Source organism: Podarcis pityusensis (genome assembly GCF_964106645.2).
Source record: "Podarcis pityusensis genome assembly, chromosome: 3".
In the NCBI taxonomy this organism is placed as follows: Eukaryota; Metazoa; Chordata; class Lepidosauria; order Squamata; family Lacertidae; genus Podarcis; species Podarcis pityusensis.
Genome location: NC_138026.1, coordinates 58,957,228 through 58,974,596, shown reverse-complemented (window position 1 = coordinate 58,974,596; position 17,369 = coordinate 58,957,228). Strand labels below are relative to the sequence as shown.

Genomic DNA, 17,369 nt, shown 5'->3' with positions numbered 1-17,369 from the left:
AAATGCATGAGAAGTACTTTGGAACCCTTGAAAGTGCTACACAAATGATGATAAATAGTGTGTGTGTGTGTGTGTGTGTGTGTGTGCGCGCGCGCGCGCACGCACGTGAAAGCTTTTTTCTCCATGAAAGCCTGTGCTGCAATAAATATGTAGGGCTTTATGGTGCCACAAGACCTTTCATCGCTTTTTCTGCAACAGCTTAAAATAACTATGGCTCTGGAAACTGTTTGTTGTTCACTGAAGCAAAAACAACAAAACCTGTGGTTCAGTGCAGCCCAACCCCATAAGCAATGAGTGGGCTGAACTCCCAAGCAGATGTGCATATGGCGGCAGCCTAAGACCACAATCCATGCAAAGTCAAGCACATATGAATCCTGCTGATTTCAGTGGGAAAGTGAAATGTGTACTCAAGCATCTGACACTGAAAATTAAAGGGGATTAAGTGCTGATCATGCTGTAACAAATGTACTTTGCTGCAAGACCCTATTTTTTCACATGTACCTTCTTCAGATGCTGCATCAGTACAGTCTTACTATGGAAGCTCATGCCACAACTAATATGTTACACTTTAATGTACCGCCACACTGTATATTGCTACCACAGCTACACATCTGGAGTTAGAAATTGAATGCATATCTTACAGGGAGATGGAAACAGGCGTAACTCGGTGGTCTTGCTAAAATGCACAGCATTATGCAGTGATAGATGTCCCCAAGATCCCACAAGCAGAATTCTGCCCAAGGGATGCTTCTGCTGGTAGATGAAGGAGTGGATTCCATCATTTCTCCTTCTGCTGTGCTTCCCCTTGGCCTTGGAAATCCACTCCAGAGGACCAGGGGAACCCTCCAAAACAGTGAGGGAGGTGGCAAGAAGGATGGTGGAGAAAAAAGGGAAGCAGCAAAAATTTCTTCCTTCCCACTTCTGCCAGCAGGAGTCTCCGCAGGGTCAAATATTGTTCTGTTTGTGGAAGAGCCCAGTCTGGATCCAAGGCAAATAGCATTCAAGTTAATCATTGTCCTGGTTTGCTAACAGTCCTAAGCACAAGTATAGCTTTGAAATGTCATGCTTACCTTTCCTCTTCTGGTAACTGTAGCCATTTAAGAAAAGTCATTACTCTTTCTCCATATGGCACTGACCTAAATAATAAAACAAAACAAAACAAAACAAAACAAAAAGACTTCAGCTCCAAAACACGGTGACCAGGTGTTACCCATTAAATCTGTACAGGTGGATTCTGTTGTCCTCAGATCATTTTTTAATGTTTGTGTATCTGCACTGAAGTACCTGCTTTATTTATTAGTATTTAAAGGTAAAGGTAAAGGTACCCCTGACTGTTAGGTCCAGTCGCAGACGACTCTGGGGTTGTGGTGCTCTTCTCTCTCTATAGGCCAAGGGAGCAGATGTTTGTCCGCAGACAGCTTCCAGGTCATGTGGCCAGCATGACTAAGCCACTTCTGGTGAAACCAGAGCAGTGCATGGAAATGCCGTTTGCCTTCCCACCGGAGCGGTACCTATTTATCTACTTGCACTTTGATGTGCTTTTGAACTGCTAGGTTGGCAGGAGCTGGGAGTGAACAACGGGAGCTCAAACCACCGACCTTCTGATCGGCAAGCCCTAGGCTCTGTGGTTTAGACCACAGTGCCAACTGCATCCCTTTGTATTTGCTTTGTATTAATTCATTCGGTCTGGGATTCATTGGTGGGGATGATGAAGAGAGGAGGTAAAGATGGCTGAGTTGTAGTTCTAAAGAAAAAGATGGGTAGAGGCCAAGTGAAAGGCCATTTCTATGGAAGATAGACATGGATGAGACATAAATCAAGGATGGATTGGATGAGCCTGCCTTGTTAAAGCAAAAGAAAAACAAATGACTATTTGATGAATTGAGGAATATGTTCTTCCTATTGTGATATTGGTAGAAGAAATAAGATGTGCTATTTCAAAACCATTTTAAATTTCTGGGTTTTTTGTATTTGTTGTTCGTCAACTTAGAGACTCACCCATTGTATACTTTATAGATGTCTGGAAAACTTCCATTAACGGCGACATCTGAACCAGGCCAGAAGAAGGTGGCAGATTTTAGTCCTTGATACATAGCTGTCAACCAGATCTGTATGAAAGGATAGACAATTGCTATTCATTAAGTCTTTCTAATGATGAATTTCATGAACTTTATTTTAAAGCTATTTATAGTAACATGGAGAGATACATTTTACCAGGTTAGGTCAGGTCAGTGACCCATGTGGCTCAGAGTTGTCTACTTTTACTAGCAGTGAGTTCAGATGTTCAAAGGTCTCCTGCTCCCTCAAAGCCCTCTGCACTGTTTCTCCCTTGCCATCCTGTATACTTAAAACTGCCTCCTGGAATGCCCGTGTGATACCGCCTCTGTTCCTTCCTCTAAATCATTCCCCAAAGATCAACCTTTTCTATGAAGCTGTTGGCTCAACTCTCTAGTTCCTATGCTCTTCTCTAATGGGGCCTACAGCCATCCACACATTTCCAGCTTAAAACACAGGTAAGTTGTTCTTTCTCTCAAATCAGATCAATTGATGTGTGGGTGTTGGGGAACTATATCCAAAAAGGTTGTCTGTTATAATAAACAACAGGATAGAGATGGGGTGTTATTCAACTAAGTTTGACTCAGAGTAGACACACTGAAATTAATGGACCTAATGGATTGCAGGTAACGTCCTTTCTATACCACTTGCCAAAGCAGTAGTGGGAATGGACTGACCGCAGAATAAACAGGACTGTGTACACAGCCTCTAACTAAGCTTAAGCATGTGAAACTGAAACAGCTGCACCAATGAGGAATTAATAAACTTCTAGTCTTTACCTTCAAACCCTCCATGGCCTTGGTCTCTTATACCTTTACTGACATATCCTTTCCTGTTGATAGTCAGTTATCCAGTTCCATCACCTGTTCCCTGAAATGATTCTGCCCTTTCTGCTTTGCTGTCTGTCTGGAACTGTTTCACAAGGCACTTTTATGCAAACACCTTCCTTAATTTCCTTCAAACCCACCTTCAACCACAGTTCCAAAGATTAACTGTAATTAATACAAACATGTGTAATTGAAATAACTGGATAGTTCAATCCTGACTTCAGTTCCCTCCCCCCATCTCTTTTGTCTGTTTCTCTTGCCCTGAATTTCAGACTGTAAGCTCCTTGGGGGCAGGGACCTGTCCTCTTGTGCTCTGAAAAGTGCCATGCACACTGATGACACTATATAAATATAGCAATAGTATAAATACATATTCAGTTAGAACAGGTTCCTTTTTTAAAAAAAAGATAAATAAAAGCAAAAGATACTTAAATTTTCAATTCTTTCATGGGTTGTTGGCATATATTATATAATATATTGGCATATATCTTTTGGCAGGAAGGGCAGGATATGAAATAAGTAAAATATAATATAATTAGCACTTACTGGCTGTCCTTGGTACCACTGTGGATTAAACTTCTCTACGTTTCTGAGAGTGAAGATAGTATTTTTCTTTGGGTCATACATTTTATTATCTACTAGACCATGGGATTCTGGGTATAAGCCCTGAAAAATAAGATTGATTCATTGCATACGTATCAACATTGCTTCTGCTTCCAACCATCTGGGGACAAGGGACTGTATTTGAGCAATAACACTTGCAGGTCCAACCAACTTGACATATTGCTTATCTTTACCAATCTCTCCCTATAATGTACAGCCCCACCAGAGTTTGGGGTGCTTGTAGGGCGAACTCTCCATTCACACAGGACACACCTCTTAATGAGTGTGGGAAGATTAACAAAGAGGCAGTGTTAATTTGAAAGGCAAGAGAGACAGAACAAGAAAGAGGGTAAAGAAAGGCTGGGATGGGAATGGTATTTCAATTAGCATCATGGACTCAAGGGGTGGGGAGAAGATATGAAAAGGGATGGACTGCTTTCATATTTTTAAGTCACTGAGTTTTTGGAAAACAAAAGGTTAAAATATACTTTAAAAAAACTAGCCAAAAGATATCACATTACACACATGTATAATGTTAGAAACATAAGTGTTCTGCTTCACCAGATTTTGTCTAAGGGCTCCTTCAGCAAACGTCTTTATTGAGAGTTCATCCCGATTTGCCTCCATGAAGCTTAGGTGGTGGTTACCTTTGTCCAGTCCCGATTGAACATTTGTTGTTTATGGGCAGTTATATGAAAATGAATATTCATCCTGCATTCCTCCTAATTTGGTTGGGAGGGGGTTTACACACCTTCCTGTTAATCGTTTATTCACCCCATCACTTTCCAAACCACAAAATCTGTGGTTGTTTTTAAGTGAATTCATTGCACTAGAATTACAGAGTACTTTAATCCACTTTAATTGTTCAAATATAAAGCTCTGGTATGTGACTGAATCTCTTCCACAAAGTACTGACAGTCACAAGGCACCCTAAATGGTTATGAGTCTCTAAAGGGTAGTCAAAATGGTGATTCCAAGATGTTGTTAAGACTCCAATTCCCTGCTACCACTGCTCTCAACATACAGATGTTCAGGCTTGGGATTTATAGTCTTACTTAGGGGTAAGTGCTAGTATCCAGGTGATAAAAAGATGATAACAAGGCTTAATTTGCTTTTTTCAGGACACTGATCTAATGTTTTACTTAAGAAATGGCATTGACTGAGGAATCTGAATTTGAGGGAAGCAGTCACCAGGCACTTCCTGAGACTGTGAGAATGGCTAGTTATTAGCAAAAGGATAACGAGATTCATTAACTACCCCTTTTAGTCTCCGTCAGCTATCATGCACAAAGCAACATGAAAGCTCTGCCTTAGGCAAGCAACTAATTTCTTCCTCCTCCGCCCCTGCCCACCTCTCTGAACTGGTCTGCCTCCTTGGTATTAGCATCTAGGCATTTCACAGGTACACATTTGCATTATGCATTTTCTGCAGTTATCCTTCTGTTTCCCACAAGAATCCTTACACTATTAACAAGCAATGGAACTTGAGAGCCAAAATTCTCTTAAAACGTGCTGACTGCAATATTGTACAACAGCTCTGTTACTAATGATATGAACTGAAAATGAAATAGAATGAAATCCACTTTCTTCCTCCATAGGTTTTGTGTGTGTGTGTGTGTGTGTAGGAATCCCAAGATGCTCTTACCGTGACAATGCTGTAATGATTGGGAAATGTTTTTGATGGATACACTGGTCTCATGCCATGAGCGTATGTTCCACATTTTCCTTTTGTAGGAAGCAAAATAAAATTAGAATTGTCTAACAATGCCACATTGACAGATAATATATTTTTTCATACAAATATTTTACAAAGTTTACAAACTTTACTGCATTTACAGATTGGTAGCTGGTTGGAGCACAACTGGCTTGCGGTGACAACGAGTGGCAACTATATTCACATAAACTGTCTGGGGGAGCCATGGGGAGTTCCTCCCAGACAACCACAACCGTATAGCAATTTGTTGCTGTATAGCAAATCGCTACCACATAGCAATATGAATGCGTCAACTGACCCTCATAAACATAAAGAGAGTAAACATCATATAGGAACTTTTGATGCTAACAGTTTTCCACTTTAGAGTCCTGCCTCTTGTGGTTTTCAGTTTATGACCACTCTACATTGCTGGATCAATAAACTAAATCTTTAGAAATCTACAGAGACAGTCTCTGGTTTCTAGTGCTAACTTAAAAAGAAAACAAATAATCTCCAGAACTTTTACTACCATAAACACATTCTAAAGAATGCACTTCTCATCTCATTTATTAAAGTAACATGCCATTCATTGCCACTCTGAAATGGGTAATCATGGTCAAATGAAAGGTACCTTGATAGGAGTCCTTCTGGGCTTTTATTAGGCCCCATGACCTTATTCCTTCACTCCTCATACTCTTTTCACACTATGGGCTTTTCAGGTTAAGGAGCAGTAGTGGATGGCAGAGCAGGGTGATGGCACTTGCCTGACCTTCCAGCAGAGGAATCAATGCCACCAGCTCCTGCTGGCGTGTTTGCACTGTGCTGGCCTCGCCACAGCCTTGTACCTCCCATTCTCCCTTCAGGTAAGCGCTGCTACCCTACAACCCACTACTATTAAGAAGGGTGAGGAAGCATTAGGTAAGACCTGAAAGAAGTCCAGCTGACCCTCCTAGGCAAATCCACAAGGTCATTCCTTACTGTATATCCAAATAAATGAGATTTTCAGAAACTAGAGATGCAAACATTTTGCTTCTTTAATTCAGCTCACGGAAAATATTCATCTCAAAATTAAAGTATCCAACATCCCCTCTGTCTCAGAATGATAGGAGGCTACAGGCTCAAAGGTTCAGAACAGGGTGGCCAACATGATGTTATTGGACTCCCAACTCCCATCAGCCTTAGGCAGCATAGTCCATGGTTAGGGATGACAGGAGTCTGGAGGGCACCACACTGACTACTTTTGCTTTAGAGTTTTTAGACCAATGCTACATCATGTCACCTTCCAAATGAACTTAGCCTGTGTTTATGTGACAGCTGTAGCTAATAAACATAGCAAAAGAAAGTTGTTCTAGAAACTGGTTTGTGTGCATGTGTTTGTACCTGTTCCCTGTTCTGATTAGCAAGCTAATTCAACATAAATGCTTACATTATAGTAAAATTAGAAATACTGTGCTGTTGCCAAAACGTCCACTAAGCACTTGTCTCTCACTCTCTTTACAACTTTTTAGATATCTAAACATTTAAACAAAGAACTGCCACGGAATTACTATGTTGCTAAGTTACAGGCTAATTCTGCCCCCTGAATTTTTATATAGTCAATCAATGCCCCATTGTTTTCTTAGTATGCTGCATACCACAGCATAGACTTTGCTCTTGCAGTGCTACACACCACTATGCATAATGGATTTGATCCAGAGATATGCAAGCACAAGTATACTGGTGCAATGGAGCTTTCACGCACAATGGAGCTTTCCATCTCCCCACTGCAACTCTCTATAAAACACACACACCCACACACCGCAAAACAAGAACACCCACTGCTCCTGATGAGATAGGACACAGGCACTAAAGCAGGGTGGACAGATAGAGGGGAACAGGAAGAGAAGTCAACAGGAACAATTTAGGTGAGCAAAACTGCCTTCTGTTTACATACAGGACTTTCTGGACTAAAATCATAGGCTTTACCTATAACAGCTTTAAAACAGGCTTGTTTGGTTCACTTCAATCCGGCAGAAGCCCCCGCTGGAGGTGAGGGATGACAGTGGTTTCCACCAATTCCTCTTCCCCTCTTGCTACCTCCTTTGTATTCTGGAGATTCCCAGCCACCCTTCTGGAGCAGATTTACAGAAAGTACAGGGGGCTAGAGGGAAAAGCAGGGGTTGTCTTGTCTCTCCACCCCCCCAACTCTCCCACCTTGAAATTCAAATAAATAAACCATGTGTTGGGCATTTGTTGTGTGAGTTGCTGCTTTATTTTTTTTAAAAAATCAAGTCAACTGAAATTCTTGCTGACTATATTCTATTTTTAACATTCTTCTGCCCTCATCCCCAATACTAACTCCTTAAGAGTCCAAAAGTCTTGTCTCGCCAAATTTTTCCATGTTTTGAACTGTGGTCACTTTCAAAATGATCGCAGTCCAGCCACAGTAACAGTTGTCTAATCATGCCTGCCCTTCATAGAATCCAGGCTTGGCTTCATCAAAGTCTCTCTTGTCTTTTGACTCATCAGTCGCTATAAAACTGCCACCCTCATTTGGGTCAAAATGAGTTTACGGGAAGTGTGAGAAGCTCATGAGAGCAGACAACATGTTCAAGGGGAAAGCACTGTTTAGATTTATTATTACATTCTTAATAGATCAACATGCTGTGGCTCAGACAGAGAAGCTACTCACGTAATTTGTTAATAACAGGAAGAAGTCTACCCCATGTGTGCAAATACTCAGCTCTGAATCCATCCAAGGAAAACAACAACAGTGGAGGTTTTGAAAACCTGAGCAATTAGAAATGAGACAGTTAAAGGCAAGAATTTATTAGCTGTTCACTCTTTCTCCAAGTACTCTTTACGCCCCTTTGGGTGCTCTCCCCCATGTGCTCATAAATAAGAGAGCGGGACCACACCCAATGACCCCACACATGCCATCAAGTCCCTGCTGTCTACAGATTGAAGGGAAAGTCTGAAGAGGAGAGCCACTCTATATGCTTATGCTTCCCTGTGACCCAGGATCCTTTGAAAGGCCAGCAGAGACGCAAAGGTGAGGGCAGGAACCAGCAGCCATCAGTCACCTGCTCCACAATTTGTTTGACACCTGAATAGGGTTAACAGGCACCAATCTCACCAATTCTAATTTTTAAAAGCCACACATTTAGATAAATTCAAGCTATACCTCCAAACCCTTTTTCATTGTGTGAAAAGACTGAACATCTAGACCACGGGTAGGCCAACTAAGGCCCGGGGGCCGGATCCAGCCCAATCGCCTTCTAAATCCAGCCCGCGGACGGTCCAGGAATCAGTGTGTTTTTACATGAGTAGAATGTGTCCTTTTATTTAAAATGCATTTCTGGGTTATTTGTGGGGCCTGCCTGGTGTTTTTACATGACAAAAAATGTGTGCTTTTATTTAAAATGAATCTGTGGGTTATTTGTGGGGCATAGGAATTCATTTTTGTTTTGTTTTTCAAAATATAGTCCAGCCCCCCACAAGGTCTGAGGGACAGTGGACCGGCCCCCTGCTGAAAAAGTTTGCTGACCCCTGATCTAGACGAAAGAGCGCTGAATACATAGCAAGGAGCATAATGACATATGCTACAAAAAAATGTTGCCGGGAGCCTAGCCAAAGGCAACTCTAGTGCAATAAATATGCTGGAAAGTTCATTTATCTCCTTGGTAACTACAATGAGACCTTTCCATTTATTTGCTTCGTAAAGTTAGTTTCCACATTTTAGAAAGAATGGTACCCACAAGGCACAGAAATCAAATAAATATAGAACAATAACATATTGTTAATTATAATTTAATAAATATATCCAAGTATCATATAATGCAGTGGAAATGATATGTTAAAAGCATATAATTTAAACTAGGGTTATCATTAGAAGTAATAAATATTGCAAGTACTAACTAGTAAAAAAAATACATTCATACAGAAATCAGTCCCTGTAAAACCTTAATATTACAATACAATCACATTGTTGGAGGGACAGCGAGGAGTGGTGATGGGGAATGGCATTCCTAAAGGGTTGTCATTAAAGAGAATGGTAATCACTTGATGTTTATATAAGAGATGCTGTAATGAGCTCAGACTGGAGCCTGAAAGATTTAGGAAAAATGTCTGGGAAACCTGCGGAACTGGTTGGGCACTGGGTAAGCTAATTAATTAAAAGAATCTCGATCACTGGGGATCTGTAAGAACAGGATGCAAAAATAAGAGATTGCATTAGTTTTGATGGACTTGACACATTTAGCTAAAATAGTTGGGTGATCTTTTAAGTTTACCTAGGTATTCGCTATATACCAAAGTACCCAAAGGAGTGTTTAATAAGATAGAGATGCTTCAGACAGGTTTTCTGCTGCTAGCTGTGGATTTGGCTTGATGATCCACCTCTCTATAAGTCAAATGTAGTGATGAAATGTACCAATGTTTTCTGAAGAAAGTATGAAAGGAGTTCTGTACTTTTCTTATGAGCGTCACCAAATCTGCTCTAAACCTGTCATCTCAAAAAAAAAAGGGCACAAAACACAAACAAAGGCTGAGAGAGTATCCTTGGGATTGGGGTTAAGTACCCAGAAGTCTCATATTTCTATAAGAATGTTGTGCATTTACTTTTCAGCAGGCAGCTGATTGTCTTCTGTTTAGTTTTTAGCCATCATTCCTTTTCTCTTTTGCAAGTTGGATAGCACCTCCACACACATGCTCTTTGTTCCATACTAGAGTTTATTTTATAGTCAACAAAACATCTAAATAGCAGTGGATTTTATCGTGGTAAGGCTGTTCTCTGAAGCACATTTGGTGGGAGGTAAGATTCATCAATGGCTACTAGCCATGATAGCTATGGTGCCAGAAGTGGAGTGTCTTGAATACTAGCTGCTGGGAATCACAAATGGGAGGAGAGTACTAGGCTTCTGTCCTGCTTATGGACAACCCAGAGACACCTGGTTGGCCATTGGGAGAAAAGGAGGCTGGACAACATGATCCTTTGGTCTGATCAGCAAGGTTGTTTTAATGTTCCACTGAAATTAGTAGGACTTCTGAGAAAAATGGCTAAGCTTGAAGTGTTAGTTTACACACTCTCTCTCGCTCTATATATATATAAAATCTTTTTGGGTTATATTCCTCAGGCAGCATAAGAGCTTCAAATCAATGCCTAGTGCCAATTTTTTAACTGAATGAAATGTCTAGCCAATTTAAAATAACAGGTTGGGAAGTAACTTGTTTCTTTTTGCAAATTGTCTTCTGGTTTGGCATTGGCAAGAAAAACCTCAAGTTAAATATAGTACGCTACTCATCCAAACTGTTTCCCTTTGGTCATATGTCAATCAGTTTGCCTCATATAAGTGACTGTTATGTCCAAGAAGATTGATAGCTTTGCCTTGTTTACAGTGTTCACAAACATTGAGAATGCATCCAGACAAAACACCAGGATTCTCCATTCCAGAAAAAGAGGCAAAGCAAAACTCCAGTCAGAGCTTATCAAATTGCACTACCTTGCTCTACAAGATGACAATCACTTTTCTCACACTGAGTGGACTTGGGTTAGCTGCTGTCACTGAGAACATGCATGCCTCTGACTTGTAAACAGGAGATACACTCCAGGAAATACATTTGATGGCTGAAAAACACTAGCCTTGGCAACTTTGAAAATTAGCAACTGTGAGGGTATGTGATTGCTTTTAAATGTTCTTAGATATCCTAAATATTTTTAGATAGTTTAAAAATTGTTTTGAAATGTTTCAGTTGGTCTTTAAATTGTTTTAAATAGATTTTGTTTTGCTTTAAATTGTATTGTTTTGACTTTTTTATGTTTGCCACCCTGGGCTCATTTGGGATGAAGAGTGGGATGGGAATTTGTTGAATATTTATTTTAACTGGCTATATCATTTAAACTGGCCCATATCATATGCCGAGAAGGGCAAAACACCTCCAAATGTGATACTGATTCCTTCTCGGCTGCTCTTTTGATTCTCAGTAGGTAAGATCCAGTCCAAGTTATATATATTCAGGCAACAATCCTATATGCACTTACTTGGAAATAAGTCCCCTTGAACAAAGTGAGACTTGCCCTACTAGAAATCCAACAGGAATCCGTGGGATTAATGTGTCTAACTTTAGCTGGGTCTCTTCCACTAACATTTGTGTTGATGCTTGTGGGAGCAATGACTAATTCTAGTTGGAGCACAAAAAGTCTGAATACAACCAGTCTGGGCCAAGCTTTATGATGAACAGCTCAATCCTCATAATCTCATTTTAAAATTATGGAAAACTGGGAAAGGATCAATCTGGAAGAATGGTTTAAAGCATAGGTGGCTGTTCATTAATGGCTGTTCAGATGTCCAGCTTCCATCAGCCTCAGTGAACATGAATCTGGGCCAGGAAATGAGCAGGGAGCCAATGCCAAGGCTAATATATATGAAGAGAGAAAATTATGTCAGGAAGGATGGCAGGGATGAGAGAATGTGACACCTTCAGACATTGCTGCACAACCACTACGGAAAGATTTACAGTGCCACAGCACCCTCTCTTTTTTAGAAAGATGCAAAATACATACTGATTCTTACCCTTCTGGGCACTGGGGTTCATTTAAGTCCTCACATTTTTCTTCAAGCCAGCTTGTCCTTCCTTATTTTCAAAAAGAAGGATATCAGTATATTATTCAATTGTTAGTAGCACTAGTAGCATTCTGTTATTTGAAAGGGAAAAACTGACTTGATATGCAAGTATGGTAAGTTAAAAGCAATGCATTTCCTGAAATTGAAACCCATCAACATGGTCATTTAATGCATTCTTTAAAAAAAAAAAAAAAAAAAGTAGGAATACAACTTCTAGGAACTCATTCTAAGATATAGGTTGGGAGCCAAAGAACTGTGGGATTGGGGCTTCTGTTTCTTGAAGAAGCTGCCAATCGCAGATGGTATGTTGCCCTCCCCCCACTCACCTACCCACTGGTCCGTCATATTGCTGCTGCTTATCTGGAGGTTGACACAGGAAGGGCCAAGCAACAGGGAGCTTGGCATGGCACAAATGCACCAGCAGGAATGTCAGATTGGTTCTGCAGGTGTGTTTGTACTGCACTGACCTCACCACTATCTTCCACTCTATCTCCTAGTAAGTAGCAGAGATGTGCTCAACTGGAGGTCAAGAGAAGTGGTGGTGTCCCATCTGCTACTGAAGCTGTTCCCATACCCCATAAAAAGTGCCCCCCCAAAGGAATTTAAAGCAATTTAAGATGGGATCCGCAGTTCTTTTTTTAAAAAAAAGGTTTAAAACAAAAATAATAACCGTGTGGGAGTGTGCACCTAAGCTACACCTTGTATCTCAACCCTAAATACTCATAATAGCAGCAATTAAGAAAACATCATTTTGAATATTGACAGCATTTCTTTTTAACCCCCCTCCCCCGAGATAATAAGCTGTAATCTTCAAAGTGCTTATTCCAGCAGAGCTGGCCTGATGGCTGCTGCTTCCCATATTATTATTATTATTATTATTATTATTATTATTATTATTAGCTATAGGAGCAGTCTTGGGACTTATGCCCATTTCCATGCTGCACCTTCAAACTCTGCTGCTCAAGCTATTTTTCTCTTAGCCCAATGCAGCTACTGCTGGTGAGTCAGACCATGAAAAGTGGCTGAAACTATGAAACACATGCCAGAAGGATAGGGATGGTGGAAAGTTCATCCGCCGCCACCCATGCTCCGCATTTGAGGTGAAAATCAAATGCTTCATCAAAAGTCCCTGTTCCATATGTGAACGGTGGAGACCTGTGAGTGATAAAATTATTTGGTTGGCCCCATTACATCTAGACTGGTCTGGGGGGGTGGGGATGGAGTCAAGATTAAAAGGATTCTTCAGCTACACTTAACTGGTGGGATTGTGATTCTTGAGCGGCACCTCCAAATCCAGATAGCAAGCCCATTTTTGAAGGAGAGAAAACAAAACCCAACAGAATGTGCCCAAATCCTTTGGGCAATTCCTATGACTGCCAGAATGCTGTTGTGGAGTCTGTGGCAGCCCTAGATCAAGAAGAACCAGAATAGACTCCAGATGGAGCCTGCCTGAATCTCCTGAATATTGGGCATAATTTGCCACACTTATTTATTGTTTTTCAAGCACAAACTACCTGACATAAGAGTTGTTGTTGTTTTCCCCCATAAAGTGTCTATGTGCTTGACAACTCCAAGTATGGCAACAGTAGCTCATTGGATCTCAGCCAAGGATAGGTTTCCTTAGATTTTTCAAATCAAAGCAGCTATCAATACCTTGACCAAGTAGAGCAAATAACCCAGTCCAATACTTCCCTTTCACAGCTTTTAACCAGTCAGCGATAAAACAAACATAATATTTTACCTTCACACACTGAGTAATAATTGACACAGCAGTTGTTATTTTTCACACAGTCTTCTGAACAGGAGCAGAGGTACTCTGGCCGGTTCTTCTCCCCACACCGAAATTTGGTACAGTTCCATATATGACCTGCAAATTCATGGAACCCACTCCACTTTTAGTTAATTATGGCTGAACTGGGTATTGTGTAGAAGGATATCTGAATGCAATTATATGGGTACAAATCAAAGGAGCCGTCGTTTCTTTGCTGGCGCTTTCGTAGATGTTGCCTTTATAAAAGCTAGTCATTTTAATATCTTCTCCATATGTCTAACTCCAGGTTTAGGGGTTGTTGGCAAGGTGCCCCCTATGGAAACCTCCATGTCTATGATCCCCCCCAATCCCTAGCAGCCTTAACTAGCATATGGGGGCCTGGGTACAAAGTAGTAGAAGTCACCACCTCTGCTACCATTGGTGAGCAACCAACACCAAAAGAAGAGGCCACCTTCCATGCTATTCTGAATCCTGAAGCCTGTTTAATTTGTTTTCATTTGACTTCCAGCCCTCCACTGACTATCAGGAAAGAAAGAAAACAATATGGGGCTGAGGAACCCAGAGTAGTACAAGGCAACCATGCTTTTCTTCCATTGCCAGCACAGGCAGCTCACAGTAGCACAGACAGCAGCTCCTCCCCACTCATCATCTTCTCCACTCCTTGCCCAGAAGATGCTTTCTCTTTGCCTATCCACCTTGCACCTTAGAAGAGCCACTGCTTGCATTCCTCTGGGGAAGATGGGGATGGCAGAACTATCAGCAGGAAGCAACTGTGCAGTACAACAGCTCATGTTACTTTGAGCAGGCAGGCAGCTACAGTGGAAGCAGTCAACAGAGAAGCACCACTCTTTGCACTACTCTGGGCTCCCCAGAGCCTTACTTCTTTTACTTGTTCCCAGCACTCAATGGAGCACCAAGAAGGATAAAAACAAAGAGCCCCAGAATGGTGCAGGTGACTCCTGCAGAGGAGTGCCAGGGGCTGCTATTTTAGTTCTCCACAATGCCCCTGACATTGCATCACTGTAATTCCTGGATTAGCAGAGTGCTGCTTCAAAGAAAGAAAGAAAGAAAGAAAGAAAGAAAGAAAGAAAGAAAGAGGAGCTCTGGAACAGGAAAATCATTGTGGCTTTGGCGTTTCCTATGCCAGGCCTGATATCCATACAATTCTAAATTCCTGAAACATGACAGAAAAAAAGTGTTAAACTGCCTTTATGGTTTAGCTCCCTTTCAAGTCAGGATACAACTTCCTATTCATGCTGAGAACAAAACCACTACACCTTGCTGATGTGGCATCAGTCTGAATTATCAGTAAAAACAAAACAAAAAACAACAACATTAAATTTGTATTAGTTTTCATGCATCCCCACTGACTTTCACAGAACTGCTAGTGAAACTTAGCAAAGTAGTAATGACCCATAGGTTTCGATGGTGGGAAGAAGGCATGACATTAATAGGATACAGTAGTACCTCGGTTTACAAACTTAATCCGTTCCAGAAGTCTGTTCTTAAACCGAAACTGTTCTCAAACCGAGGCGCACTTTCCCTCCTGCCGCCAGTACCCTTCCACCATTCAGATTCCGTTCTTAGACTGAGGTAAAGTTTGCAAACTGGGATACTACTTCCAGTTTTGCGGAGTTCATAAACTGAATAGTTCTTAAACAGGGCTGTTCTTAAACCAAGGTACCACTGTATAGTGCTTTCTGTGAGTCAAGTACTAGGGCCGAGCTAGGCATTGGGTGGCAGACTTCTGGAAACATCAGATGAGCTGGCAGTTGTGAGGCATGTTTTGAAGGGAGAAAGCAGAAGCCAGATGTTTGCCTGAAACCTGTTCAGGTGCACTTTCCTGCCCCAGCCATTTCAAAAACATATATGGGAACCACAGGTGGTGAGAAATAGCTCAGAGGAGAGGACTTAAGGGGGAAAGTAATAGGTAGGAGAGAGAACTCAGCACACCTTTCTTCCCCATCTACCACTCCTACCTTCCAGTTCATTCCCTCTACCACTAATCTTTAGATAGTCTGAGGGACCAGCAATATACAGGGACATCTGACCTAGTCCTTGTATGCAGTAATTGAGTTGTTTTGCCTGCAGAAGACTCTGTCATTTTCTAAAATGTCTAAGCACTTTCATGGAACAGCATCAATAACCGCTGCAGTCTTAGAAGCAGCATTTTGTTTAGGAAAAATGCAGAGTGTTTTGATCAGACTATGATGGTTTGAAATGGCAATGGGACAGCTGTAACAGGACAGCAGCTGGTTCATGTCTCCCAGCTCACCCACATGCTAAGCTGCTTCAAGAACGGGAACAAATTTTATACAAAAAAGTGATGCTTACCCGGTTCTATACAGGCTTCTTGGAAATCTAAACAGCAGTTTCCAAGTTTAACACATTCTTTGTCACAGCGGCAACTTCCAAATGTTCTCTCATAGCAACGGCCTTTGCAGGTTTTGACTGAAATGTTTCATATTTACTTGATGTTAGCAGTTGAACATTGATACTACATTAATTAACATTTCATCATGGACCCAGGAGTAAATTTGCATGAAAAAATAGATACCCTTCACTAATTCTTAGTCTAACAAAAAGTACTGTGGGAATTGTGCCTGGATGGCGAGCAGTCTGCGAAGAAATATATGAGGGGCAGACATGAGCCAACAGGCTTCCACTGCAACCAATAGAGATTGTGCATCAATACTGCTATTTTGATTAGTTTTTCTTCCTCATCAGAAAACTTAGCTCAATGGATCTGTGCAGAAGCAATAGAATATGCCATTTCCACCAGCGATAATGATAAAAGTAATCCATTTCATGCTAACCTCAGCCCTACCCACAACTGAAAGCGGAACTCAAATGATGTCCCTGGGCTCTGCACTGGCCTAGAAGTAGGAAAATTGTTAAATCTGCTGACTAAAACGTCTCCTTCATGTGACACACATAAATATTTCTACCCATGCAATTCCTCAAATGGCTCATTTAGCATACAATGCAAGTTTGGTATGTTTGCCTTTTCTGCAGTATGTTAAGTGTACCATTGGCAAAGCAATGTGGAAGCCTTTGCATGAAACATAGCCAACATGAGAACCACAGATATAAACACAATGTATTAGTCACTGTACATGGGCTTTATGGAAAGGGACTTCATAGGATGGCAGTCTGACTTTCACTTGCCTTTGCGTGGAATTTAATGTCATGCAATTGTGATTGTTCCATAAATGCAAGCATTTCTGCTTGCCCGATGGAACAGGCTCTCCTCCCCTACCTCTGTGTGGTCCTGGGGGTTCTTCCAACCCCCCAAGCCAATTTGGGGGCACAGAGCAAGGGGGGGAAAGCCTCATTGCTCTAGCAGGATTCATTGTACCCATTCCCACAAGTGCACCTATCTGATTGAATCCCTCACTTAATTAACTAAGATTTCCTTAACTGGGTGACAGGCCTAATAAAAACTTTATCATTTGCATTCAAAAATTGTATTACGACAAGACTGTTACAGAATTTTTATGACAAATGGAAAGATTCATAAATGGGAAAATGGGCAGAACCAAGAGTGGATGCTGTGTACCTAATGAATGCAAGGTGAACCTTTTATATCTAAAGAAACTCAGCTACTTATATTAGCATTCTTCATTACTTACCATCTCTTGTACAGCTAGGTTTCAGCCCAAATATACATCCCAGGATTGTTGTTAGCACAATGACACATAATACCTAGAACAGAAGAGATAATAACCGTCAATATATATATATACTTATTACACCAATTCACATTGCTTATCTTCACTCATGCAAACAGAAGTAGTGCTTTTAATTACTTTTACTTG

General features: G+C 41.1%; 1 protein-coding gene across 1 annotated transcript in view; it reads right to left on the bottom strand.

The window, feature by feature from the left end:
* ENPP1 (ectonucleotide pyrophosphatase/phosphodiesterase 1) overlaps positions 1–17,369 on the bottom strand; it is a 44,189-nt gene that overhangs the window by 14,725 nt on the left and 12,095 nt on the right. Inside the window, exons 2-10 of the mRNA XM_080999571.1 lie at positions 17,184–17,256; positions 15,886–16,002; positions 13,522–13,647; positions 11,730–11,790; positions 7,850–7,947; positions 5,131–5,210; positions 3,429–3,548; positions 1,999–2,108; positions 1,071–1,136 (exon numbers count right to left, since the gene is read on the bottom strand). Coding sequence (XP_080855697.1) covers positions 1,071–1,136; positions 1,999–2,108; positions 3,429–3,548; positions 5,131–5,210; positions 7,850–7,947; positions 11,730–11,790; positions 13,522–13,647; positions 15,886–16,002; positions 17,184–17,256 — 851 coding nt within the window. The remainder of the gene's footprint in view (positions 1–1,070; positions 1,137–1,998; positions 2,109–3,428; positions 3,549–5,130; positions 5,211–7,849; positions 7,948–11,729; positions 11,791–13,521; positions 13,648–15,885; positions 16,003–17,183; positions 17,257–17,369) is intronic.